General features: G+C 39.1%; 1 protein-coding gene across 2 annotated transcripts in view; it reads left to right on the top strand.

Moving 5' to 3' along the window:
• Positions 1-20,689, top strand: part of LOC134611482 (AP-1 complex subunit mu-1) — a 35,030-nt gene extending 14,341 nt beyond the window's left edge. The window contains exons 3-12 of one of the 2 annotated variants that reach the window (XM_063455392.1): positions 652-719; positions 3,403-3,533; positions 8,542-8,689; positions 12,405-12,531; positions 15,124-15,266; positions 16,439-16,510; positions 18,160-18,318; positions 18,607-18,732; positions 18,884-18,959; positions 20,017-20,689. In XM_063455392.1, the coding sequence (XP_063311462.1) occupies positions 652-719; positions 3,403-3,533; positions 8,542-8,689; positions 12,405-12,531; positions 15,124-15,266; positions 16,439-16,510; positions 18,160-18,318; positions 18,607-18,732; positions 18,884-18,959; positions 20,017-20,039 (1,073 nt within the window). In that variant the 3' untranslated portion in view covers positions 20,040-20,689. Of the gene's footprint in view, positions 1-651; positions 720-3,402; positions 3,534-8,541; positions 8,690-12,404; positions 12,532-15,123; positions 15,279-16,438; positions 16,511-18,159; positions 18,319-18,606; positions 18,733-18,883; positions 18,960-20,016 lie in introns of both variants that reach the window. The other variant, XM_063455391.1, reaches the window with a different exon arrangement.
• The last annotated feature ends 406 nt before the right edge of the window (positions 20,690-21,095 follow it).

Below are 21,095 nucleotides of genomic sequence, written 5' to 3'. Positions count from 1 at the left end.
AATAAGGTATGAATGATATCTGTCTGTGTTTTACCCTATTTATGTGCATTATGTCACATGGACGCATATCTATTTTTTGCTTTACAATAAAGGATTCCCCCCCCCCCCCCCATACATCTAGTAGCTATCTGCTGGATAACCTGAAGCTGTGAAAAAAATGCCCAGAGTGGAATCACTTGCAGTGTTTTGATATGCATCTCATGTTACCTTTATTTTTTTATTTGGTCACTCAATGCAGCCATGAGAAGTGATTTATTTGCCAAAGTTACTGACAGCCTAACACTACCCACAGAGATAGGTGCTATTTTACATAAAATGTATACCGCGTGACCTAACTATTTTTAATTGAATTATACCAATTGTATGTTATAAGAATGTCACTGCTACCTCAATGTGGCTAAAATAATTTTGTTAACCCCCCAGTACTCATGCCCAATATTAAAAGTACAGTTTAGTGTGTCTTCACATTATGTGCAATAGGCAATTCCACTAACGTTTATAAGCCTTCAGACCTTCTTGCACTGCAAACGCATAGATAGGTGTAATTACCATATTTTAGATTTATATCTCTATTCCATTTGCTGTAAAACTCTGTAATTTCTCTGTACATGCTGTATTCATCAGTTTGAATTTGCCTTAAAAAGATATTAGTTGTGGCAACATCCAAGAAGAATGCATGTGTGTCTTTGGTCTTCTCTTTTCTTTACAAAGTGGTCCAGGTATGTAAATTCACATCTTGGATATAATCTATGTGGAATGTTAAATATATTAGCCACTCTTTAGTTAAGACTCTTAAAAGCTTACTACACACATGTGGGTATTTAACATGCACAGTCATTCTTTATACCAGTCTATACTTTTTGTGATCATTTTACCAGACACGGTTAAATTAGACCTTCTTTGTTTCAACAAAGGAATTATTTCAAGTTCTTAACACAACACTTATTCATTTGTTTTTGTTTTTTTAAACTCAAATACATTTTCTCACCCTGAACTTTTTGCTTTTATTCAGTCTTTATTAATATTTAATATACTATCTATAACTTTTTTTTAATTTATTTTTTACGGTGCACACAGTATTGATTATTAATAGTAATAAACTATTTTTTGGTGTGTTGACTAAACATTTGTGTTGCGTTGAGAACTAATAAATTAGACCAAAATATAGAATGCATATACTACTTCAAGTGAAGCATGAAATCTTGAGAAATGGCAAACATGACCATTATTAAGTCACACAGTTGTTGTTTTTTTATTTTTTTTAATTTATAATTTTTTAATTTAATTCAGATTTTGTATACTTGCTTTGGTATTTTCGATTATCTAATTTGTGGTTTCTGCACAATTGGCTCTTGATGTTATATGAAGCAATAAATTATAAAACTGTAGAAGATAATAGTGTCATTAAACGGACATTACCATTGAACTGCAACTTTAAAAAAACAAAACTTATTGGGCATTGCCAAAGCAGTATAGATAAGCCAGCAATGATGCAGGAATTTGAGATTCAGGTATATACAAAACCGTGTTATATATAGTTGGGATCATTCAACAGAACCTGTAGTGCTAGGTAGTAAGCATCTATTTGGTGATCTTAAAATATGGTTAATAGGAACAAACGGAACAATACTGTACTTATGAGATTACAATTTAGGTGAGGGCATCCCCAAAGACCTCCTACACTTTCCCTTTAATCCCTAGTTTCTCAACCCATGGTACGTGTACCCTAGGGGGTATGTGCACCAAAGTGAGGGGTATGCCAAGAGGCGGCCAGTTAGTGCAAAACAGAGGCGGTGTTGTAGCTATACTTTTGTGTAAGTGTGTGTGTGTGTAAATGTGCGTCAGTGTCCTCTGTTTGTAAATGTATGTGTCAGTGTCCTTTGTGTGTGAATGTATGTCAGTATCCTTTTCTTTTTTTTTTTTTTTTCCTCTTAATTCTTCGTGCACGAAAGAAATACAAACAGGCAAGCGATGCCACAACAGCTATTGACAGCTTTTAGGTCAACATTTAAAGACATGTTTGGCATATCAGAACATTGCACGTTTTATATATTATTATGTAGATTCATCAAAGATAAGATCAACATGTCAGTTATAAGATAAGGCAGACAAAATACTGTTTCGGGTTATCATGACTTTTGTAAAATTATAGGGTCACAGGCTTAACTAAGAGCGAAAACAAAAAAGCAAAACGAGAAATATAACTTGTCATGAGTTAAACAGGCTAAGTAACTGCTTTTCTACGGTAGGTTACTATTGTCTAACTTTGCTTAATAGAGGGTGGATGATTATCCCTGGGCAGGCAAGTATACTATATATAGGTTGGTAAGCCACATCTCTGCCTGAAGGTCGCCTGGGCCTGGTTTTGGCCTTTTATGGTAGTGAGTGCTGAGGCAGCTGCTACGTCTCCCCGCCTTTCCACTTGTGGTGTGCTCTGTGGCAAGGTTTTGGGCGGCTTCTCAGGTGTTAAGGGTCTCATGCAGGCTTCCAGTTTCACACAGAAGGCAGTAAAGAGCTCCGTTTCGCGACATGCATTGTTTGTCGGCGGTGTGGTGAGCATCTGCCATTTTGGGAACCACAGTGGCGGATTGCTCGGGGCTCCGTGAAGCTTTCACTGTCCCACCGATTTGCCGGGGGATCATGTGGGGGTAGACCGGGTTGATCCCCACCGGTCCAGAGAGGTGGGAACAAGGGCTTACTTCCAGATACCCGGCTCTGTGCTGCTGCCGGGGAGCAGCCATCTCCCCTGCGCCTGCCATGTTAGTAGGCCTCACGATCGTATTGCTCAATGCGTCGCTTGAAAGGTGTAATTCTGTTCACCTCGTTTCCCTCTCTCGTTTGGTGGCCTTTTAATCTCGATTGAGTGCCATTTTGATAGTGAAAGTCAGTTTTAAAAGCCGCGTTTAGCAGGAGCTGCTGAGGTGAGCATCCTCACAGCTCTGCAGCCAGGCCCCGTGTCAGTGTCCTCTGTGTGTCTGTGTTCTCTGTGTGTAAATGTGTCTGTGTTCACTGTGTAAATGTGTGTGTCTGTTCTCTGCTGAGAAGAGCATCCTCACAGCTCTGCGGTCAGGCCCCACCCCCGTGTCAGTGTCCTTTGTGTGTCAGTGTCCTCAGTGGGTAAATGTGTGTGTCTGTGTTCTTTGTGTAAATGTGTCTGTGTTCTCTGTGTGCGCTCGTGTCTGTTTTGGATAAAAAAATTAAAGTACAAGGACATTTGATTGCTTATTTACCATTTGGACTACAACAGAGTGTTGTGGTTATGGTGTACGGAAAGCTCTGATGTGAAAGTTGGCATAGAGTTTCCCAAAAAGACTTGGTAATGTAATATTTGTTTTTGTTCATACAGCACAAATGGCATCAAGCCGAAAATATATAATCCATGTCTATTTTGTTTTGGTCCAGGTATTTTCTGAATACTTTAAAGAGCTAGAAGAAGAAAGTATACGTGATAATTTTGTCATCATATATGAATTGTTAGATGAATTAATGGATTTTGGCTATCCTCAAACAACAGACAGCAAAATCTTGCAAGAGTAAGTATTATATGTGTTTGTTAATGTCACACATACATACATGGTCATTCACTAAAGTGAATTTTAAATTTAAGGCAAAAGTAGCAGATCTGGAAGCATAGCTGAATTGGAGAATTTTCCATTTAATCTATTCCGACCTTAAAGGGATACTATAGGCAACAAAACAACTTTAACTTAACCCCTTAATGCTGACTTGTGTTTTGCCGTCTTGCAAATGGAGGGCTTTAACCATGTTAGGGCAGTTTTCCCTAATTAATAGAAATGAAGCAATTATACAGAAATTGGGGGACTGAGCCATTGGCCATGCTTGCAGGACACGTGTTTTTTTTTTTTTTTTGAGCTCTGATCAAGCACGAAGAGAAACATATTAAAAAGAGGGTTATACTGACCTTTACCATCCAGATCTTGGCTGCAGCCTTACTCACGAGATGGGGCATAAAAAACAAAAAATACAGGGCAGATAAACCCCCTGCAATATTGATCTCTTGTGGAGGCCACAGGCTACCCAGAGGTCTGTCATTGCGTCGCCATCCATCGGTTTATACTGATTGTCAAGTGAGATATCCTTCACTGGGGACCATGGCATGGGGACCATTGTTGGCAGAAACCACAAATCATCAATCCAGCCTACAGTGAGCCTCCGGTCACTGAAGAGACTCTGCAGGGTCTCTTGGACGAGCTTGAAATATCACGGCCGTCATCAGTCAGTTCCATGATGAGATTAATGGGGTCTCTGCTAGCCTGCACAACACAGAGGTGAATACAGTTCATGAGAAAGGGATCTCTGGAACAAGGTCTGCATACACTCCAGCGCTCCCTAGGCCAGACTCAAGAGAACATGGTGTCCATGGAGGACGGGAGGAGCTGGAAGAATATCAAAATGCGTGGACCTGAAAACAGAGAGACTTTGGAGATTTAACATTTCTTCTGAAGCTTACTCCCTCACTTCTTTTATGCCAAGCCTCTGTATCAATGGTACTGGATACCTAAACCATCCTCCAGCGCTCTAGAGACAAGCAGGGATGTTGTAGTCCAATTCCAACAGAACCAAGACAGACTGTCATGATGACGGCGATCCGCAGTAAGTCTTCACTACGCTTTGAAGACCACTCTCTGAGCTTATATCCTGATTTGTCCAGACACACTGTGGAGTGGCGCAGATCCCTGCGTCCACTCACCAAGGAGCTAATCGCTGATAAGCTACAATACAAATGGGGACAACCGTGTTGCCTGCAGATTGCTCGTGACACTGGCACGATAAGTCACTGATGCTTTGGAAATGACATCCACACTGCTGAAGCCTGGGTTATCAGCCACCCTTACTGAACCGACCACTTCCCTCCTCGCAACGAGACCAACAACCTGAGAAGGTTTGCCTATTTGTGCCGGGGTCTTAGATAGGAGACCCTTCATCTACATCAATACCGTGACTGGCCTGCAAGCAGTCTTTTGATATTCTGTTTTGCTTCAGTTTGTGTTCCTATTGCTTTTTATTTGCGTTCTTACTTATCTGTGACACATACCGTGTTCCTGGCTACAATTATCCGTGAATGTCTCAACCTTACTACTCTAGGTGATATTCTCCTTGCTTGTTGTGGCCCTACAAGCCTGTTTGTAATCTTAAGCATTGAAAATAAAGATTGACAAAAAAAATATGTATGCAGTTGCAAGAAAAAGTATGTGCACCCTTTGGAATGATATGGATTTCTGCACCAATTGGTCATAAAATGTGATCTGATCATCATCTAAGTCACAACAATAGACAATCACAGTCTGCTTAAACTAATAACACACAAAGAATGAAATGTTGCCATGTTTTGTTAGAACACACCATGTAAACATTCACAGTGCAGGTGGAAAAAGTATGTGAACCCCATAGACTAATGACATCTCCAAGAGCTAATTGGAGTGAGATGTCAGCCAACTGGAGTCCAATCAATGAGATGAGATTGGAGGTGTTGGTTACAGCTGCCCTGCCCTATAAAAAACACACACCAGTTCTGGGTTTGCTTTTCACAAGAAGCATTGCCTGATGTGAATGATGCCTTGCACAAAAGAGCTCTCAGAAGACCTACGATTAAGAATTGTTGACTTGCATAAAGCTGGAAAGGGTTATAAAAGTATCTCCAAAAGCCTTGCTGTTCATCAGTCCACGGTAAGACAAATTGTCTATACATGGAGAAAGTTCAGCACTGCTGCTACTCTCCCTAGGAGTGGCCGTCCTGTAAAGATGACTGCAAGAGCACAGCGCAGACTGCTCAATGAGGTGAAGAAGAATCCTAGAGTGTCGGCTAAAGACTTACAAAAGTCACTGGCAAATGCTAACATCCCTGTTAGCGAATCTACAATACGTAAAACACTAAACAAGAATGGATTTCATGGGAGGATACCACAGAGGAAGCCACTGCTGTCCAAACAAAACATTGCTGCATGTTTACAGTTTGCACAAGAGCACCTGGATGTTCCACAGCAGTACTGGCAAAATATTCTGTGGACAGATGAAACCAAAGTTGAGTTGTTTGGAAGAAACACACAACACTGTGTGTGGCGAAAAAGATGCACAGCACACCAACATTAAAACCTCATCCCAACTGTGAAGTATGGTGGTGGGGGCATCATGGCTTGGGGCTGCTTTGCTGCATCAGGGCCTGGGCAGATTGCTATCATTGAAGGAAAAATGAATTCCCAAGTTTATCAAGACATTTTGCAGGAGAACTTAAGGCCACCTGTCTACCAGCTGAAGCTCAACAGAAGATGGGTGTTGCAACAGGACAATGACCCAAAGCATAGAAGTAAATCAACAACAGAATGGCTTAAACAGAAGAAAATATGCCTTCTGAAGTGGCCCAGTCTGAGTCCTGACCTCAACCTGATTGAGATGCTGTGGCATGACCTCAAGAAAGCGATTCACACCAGACATCCCAAGAATATTGCTGAACGTTTGGCAAGTCTGATCTGCACGTCTGATCTGCAACTACAGGAAACGTTTGGTTGAAGTTATTGCTGCCAAAGGAGGTTCAACCAGTTATTAAATCCAAGGGTTCACATACTTTTTCCACCTGCACTGTGAATGTTTACATGGTGTGTTCAATAAAAACATGGCAACATTTCATTCTTTGTGTGTTATTAGTTTAAGCAGACTGTGATTGTCTATTGTTGTGACTTAGATAATGATCAGATCACATTTTATGACCAATTTGTGCAGAAATCCATATCATTCCAAAGGGTTCACATACTTTTTCTTGCAACTGTATATACAGAAATAATAAATAACTTTGGAATCAAATGTTATATATTCAGGGTGGCCCAAAAGTAGGTGTATAGTATAGTTTATATGTTTAAAGGTGATTCTTTGTTGACCTCATTTGCATATGCCCACCCAGAATCCTTTGCAATGGTAAGAGTACTGCAAATGTGAGATTTCTATGGGAAAAGCAAGTCTTGTTGCTTGATTGGTCTGTGCAGATCTGTATTTAACAATGTATCCACTGATTTCAGATGGAAGAGGGTTTCAATCACCTTTTATCCCACCAAACTCTATTGGTTTGTGCTCCACAAAATTAAAACTTTTTTTGTTTTTACGTTGAACAGAAACTTCAATGAGATGAAGCGGGTGCAGTGCCTACTGTGACCCTTTTAAGTGCATAGTAGATTGAAAGAAAAATTCTGTTAGGGACATACCCGGCTGACAGGTTTTTCTTTCAAACTGGGTATATGACCATTATGTATTTGATCCCTATTTATTTGTAAGTTTTAGTAATTGTACATTATTATAGAATATATTTTTTTTTTGGGGGGGGGGGGGGGACTTTTTGCCTTTTCATTATCCTAAGTCAGTGTTTTAAGGGTTACTCCAAGAACTATGATTACTTTAGTGAATTGTAGTGGTCATGGTGTCTGGAATCAGTATGTGCAATATTTCACATACAGAGATTAATTTAATTAATATAAAGATTAATATAACCTGTGCCATTTAATATTAACAGTTTGTGTTGATTCCCAATGTAAAAAAAAATAATTATATTTGTGTTCAAAAGACATTAACGTCTTTATTAACATTTAATGACATGCCTTTAAATGCTTAGACTAACTGACACATAAAAAGAAAAGGTTGAATTTTTTTTCAGTATAACTGTTTTTTTTTTCTTCTTCTTTTTATGTGTCTGTTAGTCTATGCCTTCCAACTAGGCACATAAAGGCATGCCATTAAAATATTAATAGGACGCTAATGCCTTTTGAAATGAAATGTACTAATTCTACATTGGAAGTCAATAGAAACTGTTAATATAAAATTGTTTTATTATTGAGTCGCTTCAGTAGGACAATTGTCAAAATATCCATCAGGACATTTGTTACATCTCATATTGGGGTTAAGTACTTGTTTCCTACACTCCTATTAAGAGTGCTGATAATTTATTTCTTTTGTTGCTGTTTTGCAATATACACTCCCTCCCCCCTTGCCTCCTCTTTTCTCTTAATGTCAATTCGGTGCAACGTTTAATTGATTGATGGTCACTGGCTGACAGCAGTCAGCTGATTCTCTCAGCCAATGAATGTCAACCTCCATGGCTTCTGCCTTCTGCAGCTCTGGACCACCAGGGATCCTAGGAGCGAAATCCTGGGTAAAGGAGCAAACCCAGGAGGGCAAGGGAACAAACCTTGTCTAAATGGTTTACCCCATTACCAGGATACTCCAGGCACCATAAACATTTCAGTGGGCTGTAGCGGTTATGATGTTTGGATTAACCTGTTAACTGTTTAACTAGACTAAACTGAACACACTTACCACAACTGAACACACAATGGTTTAGTATCTGACACAATAAAGGCCTTAAAAATAATAATAAAAAAAAAATTGCTTTCATAAACAAATTGATGGTTCATTTTAGTGGAAAGTTCAGTGTACGTGCAGACTCTGTCTATTTAAAACAGTTGTTTAACAAATAAGAATTGAGAACCAGGTTATGTCTTTGCAGCATGGTTAACATGATATCCTCCCTTGTAACAGGTACATCACTCAAGAAGGGCACAAATTAGAAACTGGTGCCCCTCGTCCACCTGCTACAGTCACCAATGCTGTATCCTGGAGATCAGAGGGAATCAAATATAGGAAGAATGAAGTCTTCTTGGATGTGATAGAATCTGTTAACCTATTGGTAAATAAAATGTTAAATATTGTAGGTAATAACCTGCAACATAAGCACAAAGTAATTAATCGTGCTCCTCCCCCCCCCCCCCCCCCCCCCAATGTGGTTTGCTGCCTAGTCTTAGGTATCTCGCATTTAAAACCATATCTATGCTTGTTTGTTCTCTACATCCATGCTCTTTATATGTCTAATCTGACTGCTAATATGCATGTTTGTAACGCTAAATGGGACAATTCCACCAGCTCCAGTTTGAGGGGAACATATGAATGTTCACTGGTAAATTTACTCCACCGGTTTTAGGTAAGGGTAATTGGAATCATTTTTGTAATACAAATGTGGAGCAATCGCCATGTCATTCACTCAGTGTGTGTCATGATCCATAGAACCTTGCTCCTTCTACTAGTAACCTAATTGCAGTGATTTACAGTTTAGTTCTGGCCTTAAAGTGTACTAATGACTGTGCCTGGATAATCATGTTAATTGTTTTAAAATATTTTATTAATTTGCCACAAATTATTTGTGTGCTCTGACCTCATTCTTACTCTCTCAAAAACGTAAAGTCTTAGATTGGCCTCTGCAATGTCATTAACTATGTTATTAAATGGCACCCAATCACCATGTAGTGTAGCTCATCTACATATACATATGACATTGGCTTTACAATACAAGTTGATTTGAACTTACTAATCCTATGCGTCGTCTCATATCTTTTCTAAAATACGGGTATGTCAGCATATTATCAGATATTTTGTTTGAAGGGACTGTATAAAGTACCGTAGCACAATGCAGAGAAAGCAAATCCCTGAGTTCTCTCACAAGGCACATTGTGTTATCCAAGAAGTGAATGAGCTGTTCCAGACAGTCCCTTGACTCACATTCACTGCAATAGGACATTTAGTAGGTATTCACATTTGTACTTGCATATACTTGCCAGTCTGTTTTGGAAGTGCAAAGGTCTTGACAAACACAACTGGCATTAATTCATGTCAGCACTGCGCATGTTCGCATTGTAAATGTACTAGATGTACTAGCCGTAGATGCAAAATAATCAGGATGAATGCTGGTTGTTTCTCACCCCCCCCTCCCCGTCCTTCTGTGTTTTGTTGTGGGTGTCCATTCCCCTCTCTCCCCTCCCTCTCCCCCTCACACCTCCTGGCCTATTTTAATAAGAAACCATGATCTTCAAAGCTTTGTATATTTTCCATCAGTAAGTCTAGGGAAAGCGACTTCTAGTAATAAGTGGTAAAGCGTTCCTTCCCATGCTGCAAACCGTTAAATATGATCACCAAAGCTGTAAACACTAAAGTATGAACTGTTTATTTTCACAGCAGTTGATATTAATTCTGTTATTTGCTCTTCATAAACCACAATTTAGGGAGTGCTATTATTATTTGCTGAACTGTTAAGGTATATAAGTAGAAATGAGTTGTGAAGAATCTGCCTCACCCAGGATTACGTTTTGAGAATTATGCTATACCTTTTATTGTTGTTTTGTCCGGCATATCGATTTGAGCAATCTTACACTTGGCAATTGGCAATCTTACACTCTGAAAATGGGAAAGTCTGAATTATCACCGCAGTGCACTTGTTATATGATCCTTTCTCTCAGAAACTGGTCACAGTGACCCTCAACAGCCCTCCCAAGCTGTGTCTTACATCTCCATATTCAGAGCACATTTCCTTGTTTAACCTTTTGAATATCTGTACGTGTGTCAGTTTAGAAGACTTAGAAAAGTTTAGATCATACTTTTGCTTTAATGCCTCCATGCTTATTAGCATTGTGGCTCATCTTACCTCTCCATAAGCGGCCACATTTTGGTTTGATGAGCATCATACATTTTTGGATTGCCTAGATTTGTTTTCACTGTTTTAATGTTCAGTGTAGTGGTTATATTTTAATGCTGTCTTATTGTTCCTGTAAACACTGTGATGTCTGATGTGATTTTCAATTTAATTGTAAATGGTAAGTGAAAATAGTGATTGCTTTTAGATCAGGGAGTGAAGGAGCCAATCAGATGGTAAACATTGTGACTTTTTTGTTTGTAGCTGTTGATACTAAAGTAAACACTGTGCAGGGGTGTGGAAATAAAATAACAGTGACCAAATCTACTTGTTCTTGCATACAAAATCATTTCTGATTGGGGTGCCTGCTTAGTGTCGTGGACATTGACAAAGTCATTCACTCAACACATTTTTTTGTGAATCAAATCTGAAATTGAAAAACTAATACAAAAAAACCTTATCTGGGAAAAAAATTCTCTAATTCAGCAATAGTTATCTTTTGGCTCGGTTTTTCTTTGCAGATTTAATTTGTGAAAAATCTGATTATTGCAAACAACACTCACCCTCTGTTCCCCACAATTGTTTGTGTGTGTGTGTGTTTGTCATGTGCTACTTATGTGCTCTGTTTTGCTGTAGTAGTTGTGATGGTTGGAGTAACTCCTTAACATCCCTTTATCTAACCTCTGTCCCTTGTCTCATACCAATCAAAGTTTTACCTCCCCCCACTTTTTTGAATGGATAAGATAATAAATCACATATATAAGGTAGCATAGTGTGACAAACGTGAATTTAGAGACATTTGCAGGGTTATTTACTAAAGTGAGAATTCAATGTGAATTTTAAATTTAAGGTCAGAGTAGCTAAACTGAAAGCTGGCATAGTGATCTTAAATTTGAAATTAACTTTGGATTCACAATTTAGTGAATAACCCAGTTGGTATATGCAATGATCCGTACTGAAATTTTCAATGAAAAATAAGAATCACGTGGAATGCAAGTATGCAACTAGTACAATTGTCCATCATACCAAGGCAAAAATAATGGTGCAGCATTATATTGACGAAAACACAGATGAGGGAGAAAATGATTCAGGTGTATCTGGAAAAGGAAACCCCAAGCAAGGGGGTGCATCACACAAAAAACATTATGTAATAGTGATCATAAATATAATACGGATAATTGGTTCAGATTGCATAAATTAAGAAAGCAACCCTATATCCTCCAGTAAATCGATGACCCTCACTGGAACAACACCGTGTGTCTAAGTTGTTCTAAGTGTAAGCTATACAAATTAACCAGTAACCCAGCAGCTCAAGCCGTAGTGGGATTGCCTGTCCTGGCGAGATAAGACCACAAACCAAATCGAGCTCTTTATGCATATGGGGCAATGATCAGAGGCTGTTAAGAGGGAAGGTTTCCTGAGGGAGCGTGTGGTTTGTGCCTCCTGGCAGGTGCAGACCATCATAATTACTCTCTCATAGTCCCGGTTTTCTGACTTGTTAGAATGGGACTGTGAGGGATTGATAAATCTGGTCTGCGCTTTCTACACAGCACTAACCCCCCTTTACATCCCATGTAGAGACCTTGTGATTTGCTTGCAGCAGAGCTTAAGATAGAAAACAAACTGCATGCTCCAAAATACATGTCCCTGGGAGATATGAATAACACATACCTGACTGTGCAAGGTACTATAGAGTATTAGTGAAATCCATTTAATGGAATGTGTTGCTTGTTTTGAGCTTTTGCTCTCTTACCCTGCCACATGATCCATTCAAATGTTATCTACATGAACGCTTATGTCTATTAAACATGGGTGTAGAGATGCATGTTATTTTTCCTGAATATTGTCTTCTAGGAAACACTCTGCAGAGCCAATGCCATAAATTGTATCCATGTTATAAATAAATATCATCTACCACATGTGATTTGTAACTCTCTCCTAGGTCAGTGCTAACGGCAATGTATTGCGAAGCGAGATAGTTGGATCCATCAAAATGAGAGTGTTTCTCTCAGGAATGCCTGAACTCAGACTTGGATTAAATGATAAAGTTCTTTTTGAAAACACAGGACGTAAGTTGTGGGGGGGTGGGGGGGGGGGGTTGTTCCTCTTTGCCAGAAAGGGCCATTTTTCTTAAGAGCTGGATGGCAGCTATTGCTATGTGAAACTCATTCAGCTGTTCAAATAATGACCGTTACATTTATTTCAGCCATTGTGCATGGACATTTGATTGCCATTAGGTTGCTATTTGTCTTAAAGGGACAGTATACTCACTAAAACAACTTTAGTTTAATCAACCAGTTTTGGTTTATAGATCACACCCCTGTAGTCTTACTCAGGGCCGTCTTTAATTTTGATTGGACCCTGGGCAAGCATTTACTTGGGCCCCCTGACTACATATAGATACACACAAATACACTACCTGACACACATGCAGATACACACTGACCGCATATAGATACACACAGACACTGACACACACATAGACACACACACTGACACAAACACTGACATACATGCAGATACAAAAGGTACACACATTCAGACACACATGCAGATATACAGATACAAACACTGACACATACAGATACAAACGCAAATGGACAACATACAGATACAGAGACACATTCTGACAGACGTACTGACACAGACAGCCATACTGAACCACACAGACATACAGATACACTGACAGACATACTGGCACATATACACACAGACAGATTGACATACTGAAACACACACTGACAGACATATTGACAAACACAGACATACAGAACCACACGGACATTGACAGACTCACACATAGACATTCTGTCACACATACACACAGACAGACATACTGAAACACACATACACACATAAACTGACAGACATACACATATACAGACATTTTGACACTCACAGACAGCCATACTGAAACACACAGACACTGACAGACTCACACACACAGACATACTGACACACATACACACATACAGACATACTGAAACACACATACACACAGACAGACATACTGAAACACACATACACACAGACACACACACATACAGACAGCCATACTGAAACACACAGAGATACAGAACCACACAGACACTGGCAGACTCGCACACACACACAGACATACTGACAGACATACTGAAACACACATACACACAGACACACACACATACAGACATACAGAACCACAGGGACACTGACACTCATGCACACACAGACATACTGACACACTGACAGACATTCTGGCACACATACACACAGACAGACATACATATATACTGACACACACACACACACACACACTCAGACGTTCATGCAAAATTTGATAACCACCCTCCAGTTTCTTACCTTTTCCTGGAGGGTGGATTCCCTGGGGTCCAGTGGGGTGGCTGGGAGTTAAGCTCTCACTCTCTCCCGGCCTGGCCCCCTTCTGAGCAGCTGGTCCTCCTTCCTCCCGCCCGGTTCCGGTTTCTGTGGGAGGAAGTGACGCGCGGCGGTCACTTCCTCCCAGACGGCTGCCGAAAAGCAAGGGCCCGGTCGCGCTGTTAAAGTGCCACCGCGCCCGACCGGGCCCCTGCTGACACAGGCCCATCGGGTGGCCCTAAGTGCATGGGCCACCCGATGGGCCCCCATAGTTTGCGGGCCGGGGCAAACGGAGCAGCTGTCTTGGGCCCCCCAGCAGGGACAGGGCCCGGGGCAGCTGCCCCGTTTGCCCCGCGTTAAAGACGGCCCTGGTCTTACTGCGTAATTCTTTGCCACCGATTTGTTTATACCTCCCCAGGCACACACCTCTGCATGTGACTTGCACAGCATTCCTTCATGTAAAGAGTCATCTAATGTTTATACTTCCTTTATTGCAAATTCTGTTTAATTTAGAATCTATCTCCTGCTCTGTCAATAGCTTGCTAGATCTTGCAGGAGTCTCCTGTATGTGATTAAAGTTAAATTTATCGAGCAGAGCAGGAGATAAATAAAAAAAGTTGTTACATCTGATTGAAAATCAAACCATTTGGTTTTCATGTAGTCCGTCTCAATCACAGCCAGGGAAGAAGTGTGGCTATTGCTGAATAAATGAAACAAAAGTGATTTGACTCCTAAATTGCAGTGAATCTTCAGAGGCATGATCTATACACACAAAAAACTGCTTCATAAAACTAGAGTTGTTTTGGTGACTATAGCTTTAAGCTTTTCTCAAACAAGTCTCACTTCTCATTTATTTTAATTTGAAAATGGCTTGGATATTGAATAATAAAGTAAATCTCTGGATGTTTTCAACCAAATTGAAGAGAACTGAGCTGAATGACTGTGCCCCAATTTGCTATATCAGCTTTTCTGCTTACTGAATAGCTCACAGTGTATATCTTGTTAATTATTTTCCTGCATTGATCGTGTACTATTACTGTACACTAAATGTAGACAACCTTCAACTGAGCTATGTGGTTATACTTTCCTTTAATTGTAGGAATCCTAGTGTAATGACAAATAAAGTTGTTTGGAAAAAAAATCATATTTTGGACCACAATAACAGAATTTTTTAACCTAAAACGTCTGAGTTGTCTAATTTTTGCTATTACTTTGAAATTGTGACTATTGCGTTTAGTGAATAACTTTAACACTGTTTTTATGTGCAATCTATATTTCTTACACTGTTGTATCCAATGCTACAGGTGGGAAAAGCAAGTCAGTGGAGCTGGAAGATGTCAAGTTCCACCAATGTGTACGCCTTTCTAGATTTGAGAATGACAGGACTATATCGTTCATTCCCCCTGATGGAGAGTTTGAGCTCATGTCTTATCGTTTGAACACACATGTAAGTGTTGAGGTATGAGTTTTTTTTCTACACATAAGTTGTATAAATACAATTCCATATTTCCTATATACATAAAAAAAAAGAGTGATTTAGCGATTTCTTGAAAAAATTGTAAAAGCACTGATGAATCTTTGGAAATCTGAACTGTAACAAATATACGACTCCAGACACATAAAACACCTCAATAAGTTGAAGTGCTTTGTGTGTCTTAGAGTGTTCCTTTAACCCCTTAGGGACCAAACTTCTGGAATAAAAGGGAATCATGACATGTCACACATGTCATGGGTCCTTAAGGGGTTAAAGAGGAATAGTCACATTTCTTTTTACTGTTGCCTTTACAAATTTAATACGGTAAACCAATTATATTAAAACATGTTTACTGGGATAAAATGGTCATTATGTTACAGTATTTCATCTTATTGTAAAGTGCTGCAGAATAAGCTGACGCTATATAAATACCAATAATAATATAAATACCAATAATAATAATAATATTATTCCTGGTTATCTGGTGCCACTATGTTTAACCCCTTAAGGACCAAACTTCTGGAATAAAAGGGAATCATGACATGTCACACATGTCGTGTCCTTAAGGGGTTAAAGCTGATTTTGTCACACACTTGGTTGTTTTAAATTTATCCTAACCTTCTTATTTAAAGAGAAACTATAGTGCCAGGAAAACTTTTTTTTTTTGGGCACTTTAGTTCCCTATTGTGCCCCCTACTGTCTCCCTCCTACAGTCCTTCCAAAGGGCTATAGTTCGTCCCCAGGCCCCCACCCATGTGTGGTGGGTGGGTGCCCTTAAGTGGCAAGTGGTGGGGGGGGGGGGGGGGGCAAGGGCAAGGGGTCCTCGATCTGGAGCTCACTTGCGCCACATCCATTCCAGTCGGCTGAATTGAATGTATTATACTGATTTTATTTTTCACTTGGCTTTGCAAAGAATTTATTTTTACACTTTTACACAAACTTTTGTCTGATCAACAGTGAGCACTTCAAATCCTAAACAATAAAGATTTTTGCACTGGTTGCTGAAGAACTGTGCTAAAATTGAAATGTATTTATTTGCATATTTGCAAGTGCTTTTTATTTTCCCCTACCATAATTCAGAAATAAATAATAAAAATACTTTAGTCCATACTATGTATTTTCACAATTTTTCCAATGTGTTTTAGGTAAAGCCTCTCATCTGGATTGAATCTGTAATAGAAAAACATTCCCACAGTCGCATAGAGTATATGATCAAGGTAGGTAACTCCAGGAGTACATTTTCATGTCCATCACAAGTAATAAAAGCTATTCTAATTATTCATAAAGTGTCATTGACGCAAGTTGCTGGGGACAAACCCAGTGAGCACCATAAAATGTTTTTTAGAAGAAAGACTGAGTACCCCTGCCTCCAAAAAATAATAAAAGTTAGTACACGTGTGACATTCTAAAATAACAATACAGTACAATCTCTGTACACAGACCTGGGTCTGGTCTTTGCAACAATGAAGAAAACAAGTTCTTTGCCTGATGCAGTACTGCGATCGTTGCATACATTCAAATACTTGGGTGATGCAATTGAATCTGCAGAGAAACATAAGCAGCTTAAAGGGACACTCTAGGTACCCAGACCACTTCTGCTCATTGGAGTGGTCTGGGTGCCAACTCCCACTACTCTTAACCCTGCAAGTGTAATTATTGCAGTTTTTCATAAACTGCAATAATTACATTGCAGGGTTAACTCCACCTCTAGTGGCTGTCTATTAGACAGCCACTAGAGGACAGCCACTAGAGGTCACTTCCTGGGTTCTAGCACAGGAAACCTGTGCTAAAGCGTCGCTGGACGTCCTCACGCTGTGTGAGGACCTCCAGCGTCGCTCAAAACCCCATAGGAAAGCATTGAAATGATTTTTCAATGCTTTCCTATGGGGAGACGTCATGCGCGGCAATTAGGTTCCCTCGGCCGGTAGGCGAGATCAGTCTCGCCCACCGGCCGACGCAATGAAGAGGAGGAGCGTCGCGGAGGCGGAGACAGCGACGAGGGACATCGACGCTGCCTCAGGTAAGTCACTGAAGGGGTTTTCACCCCTTCAGTAACCGGGGATTGGGGGGTGGGAGGAAGAGGGACCCTCCAGTGCCAGGAAAACTGATCATTTTCCTGGCACTGGAGTTTCCCTGTAATGAATAACTATTGAGATAGATCCTTCTGAAACATGTGCTCAAGGCTCATACCTTTTGAACACAAGTTCAGTGTGAGACCCGATCGGTGTGTAAATAAAAGACCTGTTACTTCCTGAAGACTTGTGTCCATATCTCAATGTTTGGCTTCTGCAATTGATTACGGTAACACTTTCCTTTCATTAAGATTCCTGGAAGATATGCACTGTATCCATTTCCACTGTAAATATCAAAAAGGCCTATTTTCATAAATTCAGTGTCCATGTCACTGACTCACATTATGACATGATGAATCCCCTTGGAGGTAAGTCAAAGACTCCCAGGAATGTCTTTCTGCAGGATTTGCAGTTTTAGAATCATGTGAAAAGGGATTGCTCCAAAATCTCCCCCTTAAGCTATTATTTGTTTAAATCTGCTTAAATCGATCTCTATACAAGGAACATGTCTTTCCTCATATTGACACACAGCATCCAGATCATGATCCAGGAGTAGAAGTAAGAGATAAAAGTGGCAACAAATATTTTAGAATTTCCATGTTTTTCTATTGACTCATGATGCGCCCACAGTTGCAGAATGCAGTATCTTCTCATTCTCATTTGCCAACTCAATTTAGTCCCTTTTGTCTTCTTCACGTGGTACCTGGTAGCTTATACTTCCTGGTAACCAACAAACCTTTAAAATGGTACTAACATACAGAGCATAATTTCTGATTTTATTTGTTTTCTCTCAGGCTAAAAGTCAGTTCAAACGCAGATCCACAGCCAACAATGTCGAGATTCACATTCCTGTGCCAAATGATGCAGACTCCCCAAAGTTTAAAACCACTGTGGGAAGTGTAAAATGGGTTCCTGAGAACAGTGAAATAGTGTGGTCTATAAAGTCATTCCCGGTAAGAAGAAAAATCTATGTGTATATGAAGTAAAGTCCTGCTTGTGTATTCTTAAAATGTTAAATTAAAATGTTTTCAAAAAAATCTAATCTAGAGTTTCGCAACAAAATGGCGTCTGTATTCGGACGCGCATGCCTGTGATACATTAGTAGATTAGTGATTTTACATAACTTATGTAGAGAGAGAACCAGGATATATTGTATGATTGTTCTGATTAAATGCCAAGATTTCAGTTTATATATAAATCACTGTGTGTCAGTGTCTTGGTAATCTTTTTTGTTGCTCTAGGGTGGAAAAGAATATCTTATGAGGGCTCATTTTGGGCTTCCAAGTGTAGAGGCAGAGGATAAAGAAGGCAAGCCTCCAATCAGTGTGAAATTTGAGATTCCCTACTTTACTACCTCTGGGATCCAGGTAACATTTAGTTATATTGTGTATTTATTTGCATTCATATATATATATTTTTTTTAAACTAAACTGTAATCAGCTGCATTAGCAAAAGCAATCTAATTTTGTTATGCTTTTATGTATTTTATCTTTTCACCCCAATATATTTTTTAAATAGGTTCGTTACTTGAAAATAATTGAAAAGAGTGGCTATCAAGCTTTGCCATGGGTGCGCTACATAACCCAAAATGGAGGTAATATTTACAGCTATTTAGCTTGCTTCTTTCAGTTTTATATTTGGAATGTATTATGGTTTTGGTCCTGGAACTTGAGACTTCATGGAAAAAAAGTATGCATAATTTTAGATAGGAAATGCAAACCATTGTAAATAGCAATTTTAGAAACTTTACAGATAATGTACAAAAATTAAGAAATTAAATGGGTATTGAAGCCATGGATATAAAAGTTCATAATATATATTTTTTGTAGATTCCCATTGGTTAGTGTAATATTAGAGTTGTTGAGTATTTGTAATTCCTTTGCATTTATCAACACTTCTATTAATCTGTATTAATCTACATGATCATACTGACTTTGGCTTTTACCGAGTCGGGTTATATCTATGGAAGCTGGTTTGATATAAATCATTTAGAAATTGAAACAGATATGCAGGGATATATTGAATTGTGCCTCTAATTACTAAATGCCGAAATATGTGTGTTTTCAATCATGTAATAGTTGAAAGCGCAGAGCAAAAAAATATTAAACTTGTAGCTACATTGAAGGAGGAAAACACAAACACACAATAAGATGTGGTTATTATCTAATGCATTCAAGTAGGGTAACGATACAGAAATATGTGGAATACTGCACCACTGTCAATTTACAGTAATGCATTGTTTTGTTCCTGTTTTTTTTATTTTTATTTTTTAAATGTGAAATAAGCATTCCAAGGACAATAACTACTACATTATTGTAAGTAGTCAAACCATTTTAAGAAGGTTTGACTTTTTACCTGTGGTCCACCAGGAGCCAATCCCCACTTCACTCTTTCCTATAAAGAACCTGAAGCACCCCAGGTAATAAGTCAAACATTTGGTTTGATTGCTTACAGTAGGGGTTGCCAGGCCACTCCTTGCAACAAAATCAGTAACCAGCAAGCCGAGGTGGTTATGATGCTTGGAGTGTTAATTTAACCCCAAAACCTAGTGATGATGGTGCTTAGTTTGTTCCTTTAACCAGAAAACCTCTTGCATGTTTATAGGGAATTTTATGTATCAAACTTCTCTTTTTCTTTTATCCCTTCCATAGACTATCAACTTCGAACCCAGTAAGAAGAATCCATCTGTCTTTGGTTACAGCTTTGCTATAATTAGTTGATACACCTGGTTATTGTACTTTGCAGTGAAACTGAGGAATTGTGCTGAAGACAAGGCAGTACATGGAAAATATTGTGGTATACACAAATCTTGATGAAGATTAGGTGCATAAATAAAAAAAAATGTGACAGTGGCACTGCTGTAAAACGCATGTTTCTAATTTTGAAGAGCTTTTTTGGAAATGTGTTTCTGTCTATGGTCAATTATACAATTTTTTTAATGTGCAAGAGGGTTTACCCTATATTCTAGCAAACTGTTTATTATCCATTCTTTCTACATACCTTAACTTCCTTAGCTCCTGGGAGCAAATCTGAGCTCTCTGGAGCAATTAGCCTGAATGAAGCAATGAACGAGGACCAATATTCTTTGAAGCCTACATAAGTAATGGCCTCAACAAAGTAAACCCTCAGTCTATTTTATTTTTTGTACGTATGGTGGCTTTTGGCTTTTTTTCCCTTTGCAAATATGCTTTATGTTTAACCAGGTCAGTGTTAATATATTTTAGGCAATCTCAAATTAAAAGTTTTGTTTAATAGTCTATTGGTAGCTTAAGACAAAATAAAGTGCCAGACACGCTATTGTGGTGTTGATGGCAAAGATTCTTATGGGGGGGGGAGGGGGGGGGGATCTTTTCCAGCCACTTGCAAGTTGGGTCGTCTGGTATTTTAACATCCCATCTATTAAAGGTCTAAATACAGTTTAATTCAAGGCTTGCCAAGCTTAGATGTGTGATGGCAATTCAAATTGTTCTTTGACATACAGTCATGCCATAAAGCTTCCTATGTTGTCTGTTACATCTTACAAGATTTGTTAAATGTGCTCATTTTGGAGGACACCTATGTATCCCACAATTTGTTTCTGTGTGTCCCCAAAAAAATACATAGTTTTTCCAAATATTTATAGAAAACACAATATGCTGTTTTGCAGGTCAACTTTATATTTAAATCATATCTATGCACTGTGGTAGTGAAAAGCCTTTCTCTAATTTCATTATAATATTTAACTATTTCA

This window comes from Pelobates fuscus, chromosome 5 (assembly GCF_036172605.1).
Source record: "Pelobates fuscus isolate aPelFus1 chromosome 5, aPelFus1.pri, whole genome shotgun sequence".
NCBI classification, from domain to species: Eukaryota; Metazoa; Chordata; class Amphibia; order Anura; family Pelobatidae; genus Pelobates; species Pelobates fuscus.
This window is presented reverse-complemented; position numbering and strand designations above follow the sequence as displayed.